Genomic DNA, 16,474 nt, shown 5'->3' on the forward strand with positions numbered 1-16,474 from the left:
TTGATATTTGCAAAGGGAGAGGGGAGCCATGCAGAATTGGAGGGTTTGGAGAGACAGTGCTGAGAACAATTTAGGTATAATCGTAAGAAAAAATAGCAATATTGCCATACAGATTAATCCAAGGATAGCCAGTGTGGTCTCCTCTAGATATCACACTACATCTCCCATCATTTTGGCTAATAGTTCTGCTGACTGGGTTGGATGGGAATTGTAGTCCAAGAACACTGGTGGAGGGGACAATGTTGGCTAACCCTGGGTTAAGCTGAATTTATGAGAAAATTTGCACCTGGTAACCATCAAGAAAGTTTTTCAGCTAGCTGCCATGTGCCTTTATTCTCTACTATAGAGAGAGACACACATGGAGTATGTGAGCATTTGCAAGCCTAGAATTCAACCAGCTTTCCCTTAAATTTTGGCTGATTTGTTCATGTAAAACCTATGTTCCCTACAATCTGTATTTGATTTTGCTTCTAGCTTAATTCCACACAAGCAATGTTTACATAGGGCAAAAATGGGAAGCTCAGTGTCTCCTGCTGAGTTACAGTCATTCAGTTTAGATGCACAGGGACACAGGATGTTTATATGAGTCAAACCATTGGACAATCTAGCACAGCAACGTCTACATTGACTGGCAATGGCTCTCCAATATTTCAGATGGGGTTTTATCACAGCTATACCAAGAGACGTTGGTGACTGATTCTGGGTCTTTCTGCATGCAAAATATGTGCTCAACCACAGAAGTATGCCTTTACCAAAAGCATTCAAAAGGACACAAACACAATTTGATTTGATATATTGATAGGCCACTTCTCATAGTAACATACTCTCTTGAGTATTCCCTGACAAAATAAGTGAATACAATAGCATCAACCATTCCAAATACTAAAAAAAACCCCACACATCAAGAATAAAAGATCCATCCCAGACATTTAAAATGAAGACCTAAAGTGTTGTGGTCAGATAAAGCTCACTTTCCAGTTGAGAAAGCTCAATTGGAAATGAGATGTATTGTTCAATCTAACTAAGGATTAGAAACTTTTTGAGCTCAGGGACCTCATTCACTTCTAGGCAGGGGCACCAAGTAGGGAAGGCGACAACCTCCCCTATTTTAAATGAAGGGGCTGGGCCCCTGAAAGTTTCATGGCAGTTATGTGCAAAAGCCACAGGGCATGCTCTGTGTCATGCACGCACACTACAGAGTGTCTGCACGCCCTGTGGCGTGTGTACATGATGTCAGCACACCCCACGGCATGACTGTGGCATGCGTGCATGTCCTACAGTGTGCTGGCATCACTAGTACACACCGTGGGTGGTGCTGATGTTGCACACACACACACACACACAGTGTGCTGATGTCACAGGGGCAAGGCGGCACGGCGGCACGCATGCTTCTAGGCAACCTCTGGAGCCCACATGCCAGTAATGAGTGGGGCTAGAGGCAAAGGTGTGCTGTGCAATGAATGTTATTTCTCACACATCCCTCTTTAACCTTGAGGTTTAAGCAAGAGTCAATATCGAAGTTCAGGGTCACATTTCATCCAAGCAAATTACACTCAAGGAGGGCACAGAGCAGGACTGGTGAAGGATATGGCCAGGGCAAAAAGGGTGTGTACCTGGGAATAGTCAAGGGCCAAATAGAGAAGATTTTGTGAGAGACTCTCTGTTTGTGAGATGGGACTTTGATTTTTCTGTCTCTTTTCTATATTTTAATGTTTGTTTAGATTAGTTTGTTTTTTATTTCAATGAAGTATGAAAAGACTCAATAAAAATTAAAAAAGTAAAACTGGCAGGTAAGTCCTCCCCCCCAAAAAACCCCAAACTATATAAAAATAAGGGTGTTTTTTTTTTTAAAAAAGATCTTAAATCACCAACTTTATGATCACCCAGGAATCATATCTGTAAAAGTTCAAGAGCATCTACACGTGTGGGTTCAAAGTCTAACCTACTGATGCTTCACAATGATTAAAATTTCAAAGTTGCAAATTTGTCAGGCTTTGGAAAGATATGTAAATTTGCATTACAATGTCCCATAGAAAGGAACAAAGAGATGGAGAGAAAATGACACAGAAGCTGAAATCTGCAATGCAAATACAAAGAGTACAAATAGAAATCACCGAACTCTTTCAGGAAGTCTCTGGAAGCTTAAATATATATTCTTACTTTCAAAAATTGTGTTGATTTTTTTCAGACACGAATCTCGCTCTAATGGAACTTTGCCATTTTTAGTAAACATGACAAGCATTTGCTTCTCTGTCGACTCAGAAATTACTAAGCTTTTGTACCTATGAATAGGTGGCTGTAAATCAGCATATTCACAATTTGCCAATCACGCATCCTGTATCATTTTAGCCATTTCAAATTCAGCTGGCAAAATGATACTAGCCCAGAGCATTTGTCAACCTAGTTCTCTGAACAACAAATTCAAAATCCGTTCTGCTTTTTCTCTCTGTCTATCTGTCTGTCTGTCTGTCTGTCTCTCTCTGTGTGTGTGTGTGTGTGTGTGTGTGTGTGCTATTTTTATTTTGAAATTAAAATCAAATGACAAATATGTAAATGCTATGGCATGAGGTAGCTGGTGACTATGGCACTGTGGCACTTCAGACTTCTCTATGTGGCTATGAGGACTCTCTAAGACCACACCCATTTCCCTATGCCACATCCCTTACTGGTTCCACTCTGCCCCTTTCATGAGTGCTTTTGCCTGGTTAAAATAGGAGCTTGTACCGTGATTACCTCTGGAGAGGATACAGATATACAGTATGTCTGCTTATATGTGTGTGCATGTGTGTACATACAGAAACTTCTGACTTAGGCAAAGGTAGAATGTAGGCAATTGTAAGGTAAAGATAAGGTAAAAGACTGCTGGATGGTTAAATCCAGTCAAAGGTGACTATGGGGTGTGGCGCTCATCTCGCTTTCAGGCCAAGGGTGCCAGCGTTTGTCCACAGACAACTTTTGGCATCATATGGCCAGCATGACTAAATCGCTTCTGGCACAACGGAACACCATGACGGAATCCAGAGCGCATGGAAACACCGTTTACTTTCCCACCACAGCAGTGCCTACTTATTTACTCGCACTGGTGTGCTTTTGAACTGCTAGGTTGGCAGAAGCGGGGACAGAGCAACAGGAGCTCACCCCATCATGTGGATTCGAACTGCCGACCTTCCAATCGGCAAGCTCAAGGGCTCAGTGGTTTAGGCAACTGTACAGCAGTAAGGGTCACATCTGTTTCTCTGCTTCCTTTAGCCTCTGACCTCACTCACTACTGGAATGCAGCCCTTGAATGGTTGTCCATGAAGAAATGCAGCTCTTAGATTGAGTATCAACCCAGATAGCGTTTATAAGAGAAGCATGTTTCGACCCAAGGGAGCCTGGAGCATCTCTGAGGCCTTCAATGGAGTATCGTGGAGCAAAAAATGACCTGAAAAATCTCTACATTATTTAGCCACTAAGCCACACCTGTGCTCTTTTCCACCTGTGCTCTAGCTAAGGTGACTAAGGATGAGAAAGAGAAGGAATACAGATCAGAGGTCGTGCAGTGTTAGCAGTTAAAAGAAATGAAAACTATTCTCTTTCTTGCAGATATCTGAACGACCATGTGGGATAGCATAAACATTAGGAAGAACCTTCTGATAGTAAGAGTATGAAATCCAAGAGAGCCCCTGCCAGTCAGTGTAGATAGTATTGAGCTAGATGAACCAATGGACTGACTCGGTATAAGTCAACTTCTTATGCTCCTATATATGGGGTACTGGGAAACAGGACATGGGATACTTCCATCCTAACCAATGCCTTCCAAATTTTCACAGCACAATATGTTAGAACTCATTTGTGCAATACCAAAATCCACAAACTCAGTCTTTCAGTTGCCATTTACCTTTCTTAGTCTAATAATGCCTTCTTGAGTCAGGGAGTCCGAAGTGATTTCAAATATATCCACTCCATCTCCTTCAATAACGTCATAGGATGACTTAGCATTCTCACCAATATCCAGGTCATTTGCTTTCACCCTTCCTATTGGTTCACCAATACTAATGTCTTCCAATACTGAGAAATGATACAAACCTGGGAGAAAGAGAGAAGAAGAGAGGTGAATAAAAACAAACAAACAATTGGACATTTAATTGGACAATAGTCTCTTTTCCTCCTGTTCTGGGAGAGACGCCCATCTGAAATCCTGGAGAGCAAATGCCAGTCAGTGTAGACAGTAAGTATCTCAGTAGATCAATGACCTGACTCAATAAAAGGCATATTTCTATGTTCCTATGCATTTGACACATATATTTATGGGATTGCTGTCCATTCCTGTAACACCCTCTTACAAATTTTTACTGGGTTTGGTACGTTTCTATGGTTTATCTATGCCAGGAATATCAGGGAAAATCCAAAGGTTGTCATCTAGCCTATTTACTGTGGACACTAGGTGGCCAAGCCCTAGAGTCTTCTTCAGTGACAAGGGAGGGTAGATAAAGGTGTGAGATGTCAGTCTCTGTACTTTGTAGACAATATGATGCCTCTGGATTGGCCAGGTCTGGTAGAAGCAGGTCTTCTGTCTTTGCCTGATTGGAAAAGCAGAGCTTCTTATGGCCCTAGAGTCGGGCTCTGGAGCTTCCTCCCAATGCTAATAGCTGTTTCTGAGAACGGTTTTTAATCAGGTCCACAGCAGTGCAGGAACCGATTAAGTTCTCCCTCCCTCCCTGCAGTGATTCTACAATTAGAAAATCTGACATACCTAACTCTATTTGCATTTTTAAATACCTGCACCCTACACGTTAATTGCATTTAACTTCATATATTCTTAAAAGGGGGAAAGTTATATATTGAAAAGCAAAAAATGACAAACTGAAAACTTCACCCCTTTTTACCCAACCCTAAAACACAGTTCATATCTAACTAATTAGTTCATATACACACTGAAGTGGAGAAATTCCAAAAGTTTAATAATATATTATGCCATTTATCCAGCGCATGAACCAAGACTCTATTGGACACACTGCACCTGCCATTGAGTAATGTCACTTCATATCTACTTTGGCCCTAATAAAGTGTTCTTCAAGCTTGGATCCATACATGTGGAATGCACATCATCCAGCCCAATAGTCAAGGATGATGGGAGATGTAGTCCTCTCACATCTGGAGACCCAAGATTGAAGAGCAGTGCCCTAAAAGGTATTGTAATAAAAGATCACTAAGTGCATACAACAAATTAAATAATCAATAGAATAACTAAAGTGGCTAGCAAACAGAGGTCAGCAGAGGAACTATGTATAGCTGAATAATAATAATAAGAAGAAGAATATGATCTTTAGAGCAGGTATGAGGAACCATTGGCCCTCCAGATGTTACTGAACTACAACTGTCATAAGCCGCAGCAAGCATGGTCAATGGCCCAGGATTATGGGAGTTGGAGTTTAGCAATATATGGAGGGCCAAAGATATCCCACACCTGTTTTACATTTTGGAATTCCCTCCCGTGACATATCAGATGGGCACCATCTTTACTGTACTTTCTGCACCTACTGCAGGCACCTATTTTTCAACAAACCTTTTAGATTGCTATTTTAAGTTTAGTCTGTAGCTATACTGGATTTGAAATTGTTTTTTATATGTGAAATTGTTTTAAAGATGTATATAAATTGTGTGTGTGTGTGTGTGTGTGTGTGTGTGTCCAATTGCGTGAGTGTAGCACTCTGAGAGGTTTCCTAAGATATGAATCTTACATGAAATATGATAAATAAATAAACAGTACAGTTTTATAATTAGAATCTGATTGTGGTCTTTCAGAATACATATTCTCTGATCAAAATGTTTCCTTAATTATGCTTAACTTCTAGTTGGCTGGTTGTTATATGGGTGCTTTTACACTTTTGGCTCATAATAATAGAATTATATGTTTTTCGTGTGTTTTTTCAAAAACTCCATAATATAAAAAGTAAGGAGATGCTAAAATATTGGGGAAAATTCCATGAGGGGAATTTCAGAAGCATCATTTAATAGAGCTTTCATAAAGCTTGCAAAAATGTCTTGGGGTTGTTTTTGCACATTCCTAATTCAAATCCTAGGAAGTCACCCTTAACTGGCTTAAATTGGGTTCCAACAGAGTATTTTACATTACATCTCAGATTTCTCATTACTTAGGGAAAGAATCAAATTGCTCATTCTAATGACATCTCTCTCTGACTTTTAGTAATGATCTGGAAGCCAGCAAAGCATGGCTAACCTCTGGCTCCTGAGCACATCTACAGACGGTCTAATTATGCATGCTTCTTGGTAATTCACTTGTTTCAGCCATGGCTAAGAGGTGAAATTATCAGTTTCAGGACTACTTATCACTGAAACCAATCAGACAAAATCCATGCATACCTGATGAGTCAGAGAGTCTTAAATAGGGGCAATGGGAGCTGTAGTCTTCATTTTTATTTTCATTTTACTCTTTCAGGGGCAGAATGTGTTGGTGTCATGTTATAGCGTAATTGTGGTAACTATTTGCATAGATTATGGTCAGCTATGAACCTGTGAATGATTACAAAGTTTGTGTGCTTAGAATGAATATTTTTTTTTTTAGGAAAATGAGTTTAGCATGCGCAGCTTACAAATGTAAAAAAGAGGGTCCATTATCCAGGAGCTGACAGTCTGCTTACTAATCAGTTATGCTCCATTCTAGCTATAGAAACTGCTCTGAGAAGGGAGATTTTCTGGAAGTGCTTTCTCCTTCTCCCTCTCTTCTTCTAATGGGCTAGAAGAAAGTTGGAGTAGCTGAGAGTGTTTCCATTTCTGAATGAGGAATGTAAGAAACGAGGGTGATCCATATCTAAAATGACAGTGGGAGAGAATTACATCCTAGAAGGAATAATGGACTCAGAAATCTGCAGGCAACAATCTTGTGCCCATTACTGAATCAGTGAGCACAACACTCAGAACTGGTTCATAATTTTCCCAGCCTTGCTTTAATTTTGGGAGATACATGGACATCAGAGGGAAGGGTCTTAGTTGCAGAGTATCTGCTTTGCATGCAGTAGATTGCCAACATCTCCAAGTAGGGCTGGGACTGTCCCCCATCTGAAACCCCAGAAAGCCACTACAGATGACACTTAGCTAGATGGATAAATGGTCTTTCTCAATCCAAAACAGCTTCCATGTTCCTAACTGGACATCCTAAGACATCAAGGATCCAGCCATTTAGGATCATTTCAGTGTGCTGCTATGGGATTTAGTTAGAGCCCCTTCTGATTAACATTTTATCTTGGAATTATAATTCACAACCTGTTGGTATCCCTATACATAGATACATGCATACATGTGCATGTGCACACAAACATGGAAGAGTTAAATAACAACAACAACAACAACAACAACAACAACAACAACAACAACAACTTTTATTTGTATCCCGCCCTCCCCAACCGAAACCAGGCTCAGGGCTGCTAACATCAAATATATAACACTGGTATAAAATCAAACAATAATTAAATTACCTCCTAAAAACAAGTCAGGATCAAATTAAAATCTAATTAGATGGCTTTCAGCAGGATTAGGGTTGGGAACAGTAAATGCTCATCAGGCCCAACTGTTTACTCTGTTCTTATATGGGCCTGTGAGAATGCTGGGAGGCCTCTTTCATACTAGTTCTTATACAGAAAGAGAAGGGGAGTCAGGCTGAGCCCTGACCAAAGGCCTGGCGAAACAACTTCATCTTGCAGGCCCTGAAGAAAGATGTCAAATTCTGACATCTCTTGTGGCAGAGCATTCCACCAGGCGAGGCAAGCCTAATCTCCCTGATGTTATTATTTGCAGACCGTAAGGTCCTCCGTGGGGCATACCAGGAGAGGCGGTCCTGTAGGTACGAGGGTCCTAGAGTTAGAGGGTTCTAACTCTCAGATAATATCCATGTGTTGTCTAGGTATGTCAACAAACCTACCAGCAAAGACATTATATATTGTGTAACTTAAGATGGTGGACATTCAGTGTAGATGAGGGATGAGCTTGCCTCTCTCAAAAGCACCTAGGGGCCTAGCAGGGAAGAAATTAGTAAGAAGTCAGGTCAGTAAGAGGTCTATCAAATCCCTTGGGTCCATTGGCCACTGCCCAACCTGACTGAACACTGACACTGGGCCTGAGTTCTTGGCTTGAAAAATAATTAAAATACATTTGAAATGCATGTTTTGAAAGAAAATGCATTTATAATACGCATTTCAATATACATCTCTATGTGGAATATTTAAACGAAAAATTCTAACACTTTACTGTGGAAACAGGATGGGTGAACTTTTGGGCTGGGGTTTGAAGAATGGCACAAACAAGAAACAGATTTACATACATTTGCTTCATAATTTTTTTTAATGAGCATATGCTCTTCTGTTTGAGTTGGAACAATTTTAATTGTTCTACTTGTTTATAATTATAACTGCTCTAAATGTACATGATCAGGACATGACACTTTCTGAAAAACTAGAAGGTAAAAAAACTTAATAAACTTTTATAGTGGCTTGCTGGCCAGCACACAAACCAAGACACTACTGGACAAACTGTACCTTCTACATTCCATAATACAGTGGTAGCTGGGGTTACATATGCTTCAGGTTACATACGCTTAAGGTTACAGACTCCACAAACCCAGAGATAGTACCTCGGGTTAAGAACTTTGCTTCAGGATGAGAACAGATATCGTGCTCCAGCAGCGTGGCGGCAACAGGAGGCCCCATTAGCTAAAGTGGTGCTTCAGGTTAAGAACAGTTTCAGGTTAAGGACAGACCGCCGGAGTGAATTAAGTACTTAACCCGAGGCACCACTGTATAGCGTTGTGTTAACATTATCCCTTGTATTGATATTAGTAACTTTCAGGTTCTCCTCACTTCAGTGTTTGTATTAACTTTATTGTTGTTGTTTACATCCTTTGAATAGGGGGAAAGAGGGGGAATGTTTATTTTGTATTTTTTCTCCAATATATTTTAATAACAATAATTTTAAATGCATCCTTTGTTTCTGTAAGTGCATTTTATATTGTTCTAAGCTGCCCTGGGACCTTTATAGTGAAGGGTGAATAAGATATACGAAATAAATAAATATGTGTAGGGAAGCAAAGAGAATACAACTAGATGCAACTTTTCATACTGTCAGAAAAGGTCAAAGCAAGCCTGACACACTCCTTTTTTGTAAATCTCCTTGAAGGTAATTTGCCCTTTGGGATAACTCAAAAAAATTACACCCTGCAAGGCCATTTGGAGCCTTAAAATACAATTGATTTCTTCATAGTTCTCCCTCCCTCTACTTTGTACTCTGTGGCCATTATGCCTTTTCTTTGGTGCTTACTGCAGAAAACTAACATATTATGGACCACAAAACAGAACATCAGTTTACTCTGTAATTTATTCTTTGTTATGCATTTTTGAGGATGAAGCATAAATAAATATGGCACTAATTGACAAACCCTGAAATCATTTATAAGACAGTGTGTGAGCAATTGAATGATGTAGTAACAATTCATACAAGAATCCACATGTAACACAGAGGTCTTAAATTGTTTAAGTGGGCATTTTCTTAATGCAATCAAAAGAGGCATTGTAAATCACATGCATGTAACCCATTGTTTTGAAAAAGAAAAAAGACTTAGAACAAGGAATGTAATGACAAAGGTCAGTCACATTTTAACTACATGACAACCTAAGAAGACCCTATTACCTGCAAACAAAGTTCTTGTCTAGTCCAGCATTCTGTCCTCACAATGGCCCCAGACTGGCAGTTACAGTCCAAAACATCTGGAGAGCACCAAGTTGGTGAAGGCTGATCTAAGGCATCCATCAGGTGTGTGCCTGTGGCAGATCAACACCTGGTTTATTTGGGGCGAGGGATTTGGCACCCATAAACCCCCCTGTGTGACCTTTCTCCCCAATCCTTTCTGTTTTTGACTTGTCCTTTAAAAGCATGGACATCAGCATCTATTGTAAATTTGGAACTAACTTTGAGATCTCTCTCTGAACTACTTCCTCCTCTGCTAAACATCACTGCAGCAGTGTCTAAAAGAAGGGTGGGAGGTGTGTTGGCAAACCACTCTCTGAAGCACCTCCTACCCATTTTGGAAAGGGAGCTAGCGTTTGGGTGAGCTGTGGGGTAAGCTGTAAGTAGAGGAGCGGAGTGAACTGTGAAGAGAGAGGTGGGGCATTTTGTGAGGGTATGGGGTTGGGTGAGGTGTAAAGAGATGGGGCTGGCCACGTTGGGGGGAAGTGGGTAGCAAAAGGCTGGGAGGTGGTGAGTAGAAAGGGTTGGAAAGCAAGAAAGGACAGCAGGTCCTAGTATTTTTATTTTGGCCCTCAGTAAGTTTCAAATCACCACATTGAAGCAACACTGAAGGCTACCTGTCCATAGTTTAGGCCTTATTGGTTGGCGCAAGGCTGGCAAAACTTTTTCACCACAAGGGCCACATTCCCTTATGAGTAGCTTTCCAAAGGCTGTGTGCCATTGGTGTGTGGGGCCAAGGGCAGCAGAGGGCGGAGCAATGAATGTAATTTTTACATTTGATAAAGTAGGCTAGTGAGTACAAGCATTTGCTTGTCTCTTTCTCTCCTTCATCCTGCAGTCAAGAGAAATTATCAAAGCTTAGAATCATAGAACTGTATAGTAGGAAGGGACCACAATGATCATCTAGTCCATCCCCTGCAATGCAGGAATCTTTTGTCCAATGTGGGGCTCAAATCCATGATCGTGAGATTAAGAGTCTCATGCTCTATCAGCTGAACTCTACCAACTGTACTATACACTGACACATTCTAGCCAGGCAAAAACACTCAATTTACCCCTGAGTTAGCCTAAGGTCATAATCATGACAATGTGTCAATGATTCCTCCCTCTCTTTAATCTTCTGAAAATAGCACGTAGGTGATGGTGGGAATTTGGATCAGGAATATAGCAAGTGAGTGAGGGGTTAACCATTTTGGCAATAAAATTTAACAACACCCCAACCCAACCCTTTTTTGGCTGATATATATATCCATACAATTAACGTATAGGGAAACAATACAGTGGAAAGTGGTAACTACTCCATTATATGCCTCACAGTCTCAATCTGAACTGTTTCACACTGTGGCAATTTGTAAAATTTTAACAAGACTGGAGATAAATTCAGAAATCTGGCATTGCTTCTTGTTTGCTATTGAGCTTGTCTAGAGTTTGCAAATGACCCTGTCCAGGGTCCTGATGCTTGTCTATTGTAAGTTTCTTTGAGTGCCCGTCCATAAATCATTGCATTTCTAAGACTGCAGGTGCTCTGTAGGTGTCCTTCATTCACGGGGCATTGAATCCTTTGCAGTCTTAGTCATGAAAAGGAGACTTGTAAGGAAGTCAGGTCTATTGAATGCAGTGTGCTTTACTTCTAGGGTAAACATTTAAGAATCAGCTGTAAGTGCACAAATGCAAGATCAGTTAATGAAGGTGTGTTACGGCTTGGACTTTGATTATTTTTGCAATGTTTGCAAATGGGGTGGTTAAATCAAGGCAAAAGGGTGAATTATTTCACAGTGAATGCTTATGAGAAAGGGTGTGTGTGCGCGCATGCCTGTGCGTGAGTCCCAATCCAGATCAGTGACTGGGAGTACATAAGGAGCAAATGTAGTTATTCCAATTGACTTAACACAAGGCTAAGATATTGTCTGTGAAGCATAAGCTTATTTTAATATACTTGAGCTTTACACAGCAGTCAGCTGTTCTTGTGAACAAAATCTTATCTGTAAAGTGTTGGGATTTTTTTAAAAAAATCCAAAATATGTCTCATGTGGGACCCCTTAAATTATTTCTAAGCAAACCCTGTAGGTATGAAAGTTCATTGTTCTTAGTTCTAAGGCTCAGGGGTGTCATATTAGTTCACAATCCAGCCATAAATGCATGCTTCTATTCTGCCTGGAACCAATAAACATACATAACATACTATCTTGGTTCATTATAATTTATTGTGAATGTGTCATGTTCTACATATTATGAATTTTGATAACCTTCCATACCAGTTAGATTCCACCACAGTTGTTAAAAATAATAATCTTCTTTTTTTCCCCAAGCAAATGTTCTTAGCAATGTTGCCCTTATAGCAGGTATCAACAATGGAGGGATTGCACAGAGTTGCTGATACAGTTAATCTGTCCTGCTAGCCAGAACTTCTAAGATCAGTGACTTGATAAATCCAGACTATCAACATTATCCAGTTCCAATATTTGGCAAGGGCCTGTAACCTTTTGGAGCTTTTGGGTATCTGTGAAAGTTTTCAGCCACAAAACACTGATTTCTCAGAAAACCCAGCCCCCTCCCTACAAAAACAGACAAGAATCTTCCCATGCACACCACAAACAAAATGACAGACAAAAAAGCAGGTTAACAACACCCCACAAAAGAGACAGCTCTAGAGCAAACAACTACTCCATAGCTTATTGGTTCTTGTTTTTTGTTCAAATCAGAAGATCAGGGGGCTTTGGTGGCCAGTAACAAATAATTAGAGAGGTGAGAGTAGGAGGCTTTGCTTGTCCTTCACACACACCCCAACCAAGAGCAGGAATATTTCCCATCACCCCTCCTGGAATTAAAGCTCTTTGCAGAGCATTACATTAGCCACACAGTGAAGGATTGCTCCCTCCTCTCAATTGCTGTTGTGCAGAGACAGCAAGGGGAAGAAGGTATCAGGCAGGAAGGAGGCTGTCAGTTAGGCAGAAAGTTGGGCATACCTTTTCTGAAAGATGCAGCCAGCAATCACAGGTAGGTTTCAGCTCCTTAATTGGGTTTTCCCATTTTGCCTGCCTCTCTTTCCTGCCTGATGCCCCACCCCCTGGGCAATCCAACCCAGCCTGTAGTGATCTGTGCCTGTCTGAACATGACTTATCCAATCCCCAAGTCTCTCCAAATAAGAATAGTTCGGCTCAGGCCTCAGCCAAATCCAGTGCACAGCCCTAATGAGAACATTAAAAAGCAAAAACACAACTGGCTGTAACAGGCTATCCTTTTCCTTATTTAGTTGTACCTTCAAGATGCTATTGTTATTGGGCATTGTGCTCCACCAAAATTGTTCTCCACTTAAAACCAGTTCAATGTCTACTTTGTCACAGCTTATTCCTTATGGTTCTTCCTTACACCGTGGATCAAGTATGAACTTATTTCAGAGTATTCAGCAAAACTGACAGTAGTGTAACTATCTGTGATGCAATTATAAAAGCTTGAGTAACTGACAACAGTGGACCTCCAGTTACATATTTAGAACTACTCTATGCCACACATCTTCTAAGAAATGTCTCTCCACATTATGGTGATTTACATCACCCAAGTACTCTCTTCTATGGATTTTTGCATCATTAAGGAACATGTCACCTTCTATTGGATTCTGCTATCGCACAGAGCACATACAACACAATCAGATGCAGAAACACAACTCTTTCATTTCATCACATAATATAATGAGTAGGAGGATGGCTTCAAATACATAGTAAGTGTGAAATCTGTCCCGATGCATATTTCGACTGTTTTATCCATTGGCATTGTGTGACATCCACAAAAGCTGTTTTTGTTCTTGCAGTGCAGATCTGACTCTACTTTGCATTGTAAATGGTTATGATTCACAGTCCTTTAAGTGATTATGATTTGCAAGTGGCTTAACTGGGTTTCAGTCTGCTCTTTCTCTTTATATTGACTTGATTATAATAATGTTTTTTTTAAAAAAAATAATCCCAAATTTGGCAATCTATTTCTTGGGGCAGTAATGAAATGGATGCTTTTGTTACTATACTGAACTTCAGTTTATATACGGCTGAATTCTGAATGATGGGTGAGCCAAATGGCCACAGCACAAAGATTTCCCATGGACATGTGGTTGGCTACTATGAAGACAGGATTTGGGACTATATGGGTCTTTGACCTTATCCAACAGGGTTCTTCCTACATTCTTACCAAGTGGAATTATAACCCCACAGGGAGAATGAGGCCTCCATTCTCATGGCTAACTTAGCATAATGAGTTTTCTTCTTCCTGCACTTTCTAGTGACTGCAAAGAGATAATTGTAAACATGACCAGAAGCTACAGAAAATACAGGTTATGATTTGAAATGGCCATTTTGTGCCTCCTGGCCATTTGAATTTTCTAGAATCTTTCTTATCCTAAGTTTCCCCCTGTGTTTCATATTGTCTGGTCTTGCTTCTGAGATGGGACAGGAGCATAAGGAATGTTCTACTGTTCTGTTCATTTTGGATTGCAAACACAATGCTGTGCATGTTTTTAGAAATTTCAGATCCTTCAGTTCACTCATGGGGACCCTCTTCCTACACTTGTGCTAAAAAGCAATCTGACTATATGACTATATCAAGTGCTTGACTTATACATATGTGAACTCATATGCATTGACCCAGCTGCTTGTTGCTACCAACAAGTAAGCTGGAGGAGGCTAGGTAAAGTAGGAGAGGTCCCATCAAAGGATCTAACCCAGAACATTCCTTGAATACAACAGCAGTTGTTGGGTGTTTTGCCTTTTCATCCATGACTGACTCAGTTCCCTCAGCCACTGTTATAAGGCAGGTCTAGCCCATTCTTTCTCCTCATTGTTCTAGGGCTTTTGTTTCAATGGCAATCCAGAGAGAGTGCAGGAAGCAGTGGTTTTTTTTTACTCAGAATTGGCTTTGTGATTTAGATCAGACTTTGTCTGCAGGATAATAACTGAAGGCAAATCTGAATGAGAGCATTGTATCCTTGCCAGTACTATGATGCTAAACCATGGAAAGAAAGAAAACAATGGCATTGAGCAGAAGTGGGAGCACATTCGCCATTGCTAGCAAGGCAAGGAACAGGCACACTCAAAAGGAAGAAAAAAGTTATAGTGACCTTCCCCATACACACTAGGGCTGTGCACCTCTGCCAACTAAATGTTTAAAAAACAGTTAACCATGCTGCAGAGAGGGGAAGGAGACACTGCATCCAATCCGCCCCCATGTTTAATCAGGGTTTTAGAAACCCAATTAAATCCACAATTGGAAGTGGGTGACAGAAGGAGATGTGTGTCTCTTGCCCCCTTCTTGGCAGCACCGCAGCCAGCAGGGTTGTATACTCCACTCATCAGCTGGTAAGTGGAGGGTTCAATCTTGCCAGTTGCATCTTTCCTACAGTGTGCACATGCTAGTGAAATGGATCCCAGCAGCCAGCAGGATTATACTTTGCACTCGCTAGTTGGTCAGAGGAGAGTGCAATCCTTTTGGGGTCTGCTTCCCCAGCTTGTTCCCTGTGGGAAGGAGCTAGAGAAGTAGGCCTCTGTAACCATCAGGATTGAACCCTCCACTGGGAACAAGGGCACATAGCCAAAGCATACTGTGGGTCTCTTTGAGGTCTCTCTTGCAACAGTCCTATATTGTTCTTTGCAGAGACTGCCACCTGCCTCTCCTTCTTCCTGCAGCCCACGACTCCAAATATTTAGAGTCCCATTTCACTCTGGGTGGGGCAATCTGACCCAGGGCAATTCAGAGCTGTCTTGACATGTTCCAGCAAAATTCTGGATTCACCTGAAATGGCCCTATTCAGTTCACAGTACATACACTTTCAAGCCAAAATAAGTTTTCTGTAGAAAATTCAGACTCAAAACACACCAATCTATAGCTGTGGCAATATATAATCATGTGACATGATTAATTGGAAGGGGGAGGAGACTTTGCCACCACTTGTGGGTTAATTGTGGGTCACAGAGTAGAAGAAAAGTGACATAAAACAGAAAACCACATGCAGTAACTGTGAAATGAGAGGCAGGAATGACAGGCTAATTTTGTGTGAATAAGCCTAAGGCACTACTATTTTATTTCTTTTAAAAATGTTTTATTTTTAAATTGCCATTAACACATTTTCTAAACTAGGAGACCATCTAGATTTGCTACATCTTAATCTCCTATTTTGTTATTTTGTTTTTAAAGAAAGGCAGAAAGATAAGCTGGCATCTTAGATGGTTGCATTACAAAATTCTATTAGAATACACCTTTATCAAACAAAAATCAATCCTCATTATAATTCCCTCCCCCACACCACCACTTTGATGCAGACTACAAAGCACTGCAGAACAGCTCAGCATGATGCCAAATCATTTTAACCTAACCCAGCAAGACATACACTGGAACCATAGCAGTAAATATGGATTTTGAATTAAAGATCAACAATTAACTAGACCTAGACTTATTCACTTTTATTTCTCCCTCTCATCTCCAATTAGTCAATGCTTTATTTCTGTCATCAACTACATATGTCTTTTTTCTTCTTCTTTTACTGGTTGTGTAACTCAATGGCTGCTGAATAATCTGAAATGGCATTGAAAACAGTGGAAAGAACACTGCAGTGTGTATAAATATATGGGATGGAGTCATAAGAAAGCGAGTAAGGAAGAGCTATGGTGTTTCCCAAAATGTAGAATCACCATCTCATGTTTTCTATAGTGCTACATACAGTATTTATTCCTAGGGTTCCTATAACACAAAGTTT

The 16,474-nt window shown here is 40.5% G+C and overlaps 1 protein-coding gene across 5 annotated transcripts in view; it reads right to left on the bottom strand.

Annotated features, from left to right (window-relative positions):
- CDH8 (cadherin 8) overlaps window positions 1-16,474 on the bottom strand; it is a 234,001-nt gene that overhangs the window by 77,348 nt on the left and 140,179 nt on the right. For all 5 annotated transcript variants that reach the window (XM_079988215.1, XM_079988216.1, XM_079988214.1 and 2 more), the window contains one exon: window positions 3,881-4,068. In XM_079988215.1, the coding sequence (XP_079844341.1) occupies window positions 3,881-4,068 (188 nt within the window). The remainder of the gene's footprint in view (window positions 1-3,880; window positions 4,069-16,474) is intronic.

This window comes from Podarcis cretensis (genome assembly GCF_951804945.1).
Source record: "Podarcis cretensis genome assembly, chromosome: 8".
In the NCBI taxonomy this organism is placed as follows: Eukaryota; Metazoa; Chordata; class Lepidosauria; order Squamata; family Lacertidae; genus Podarcis; species Podarcis cretensis.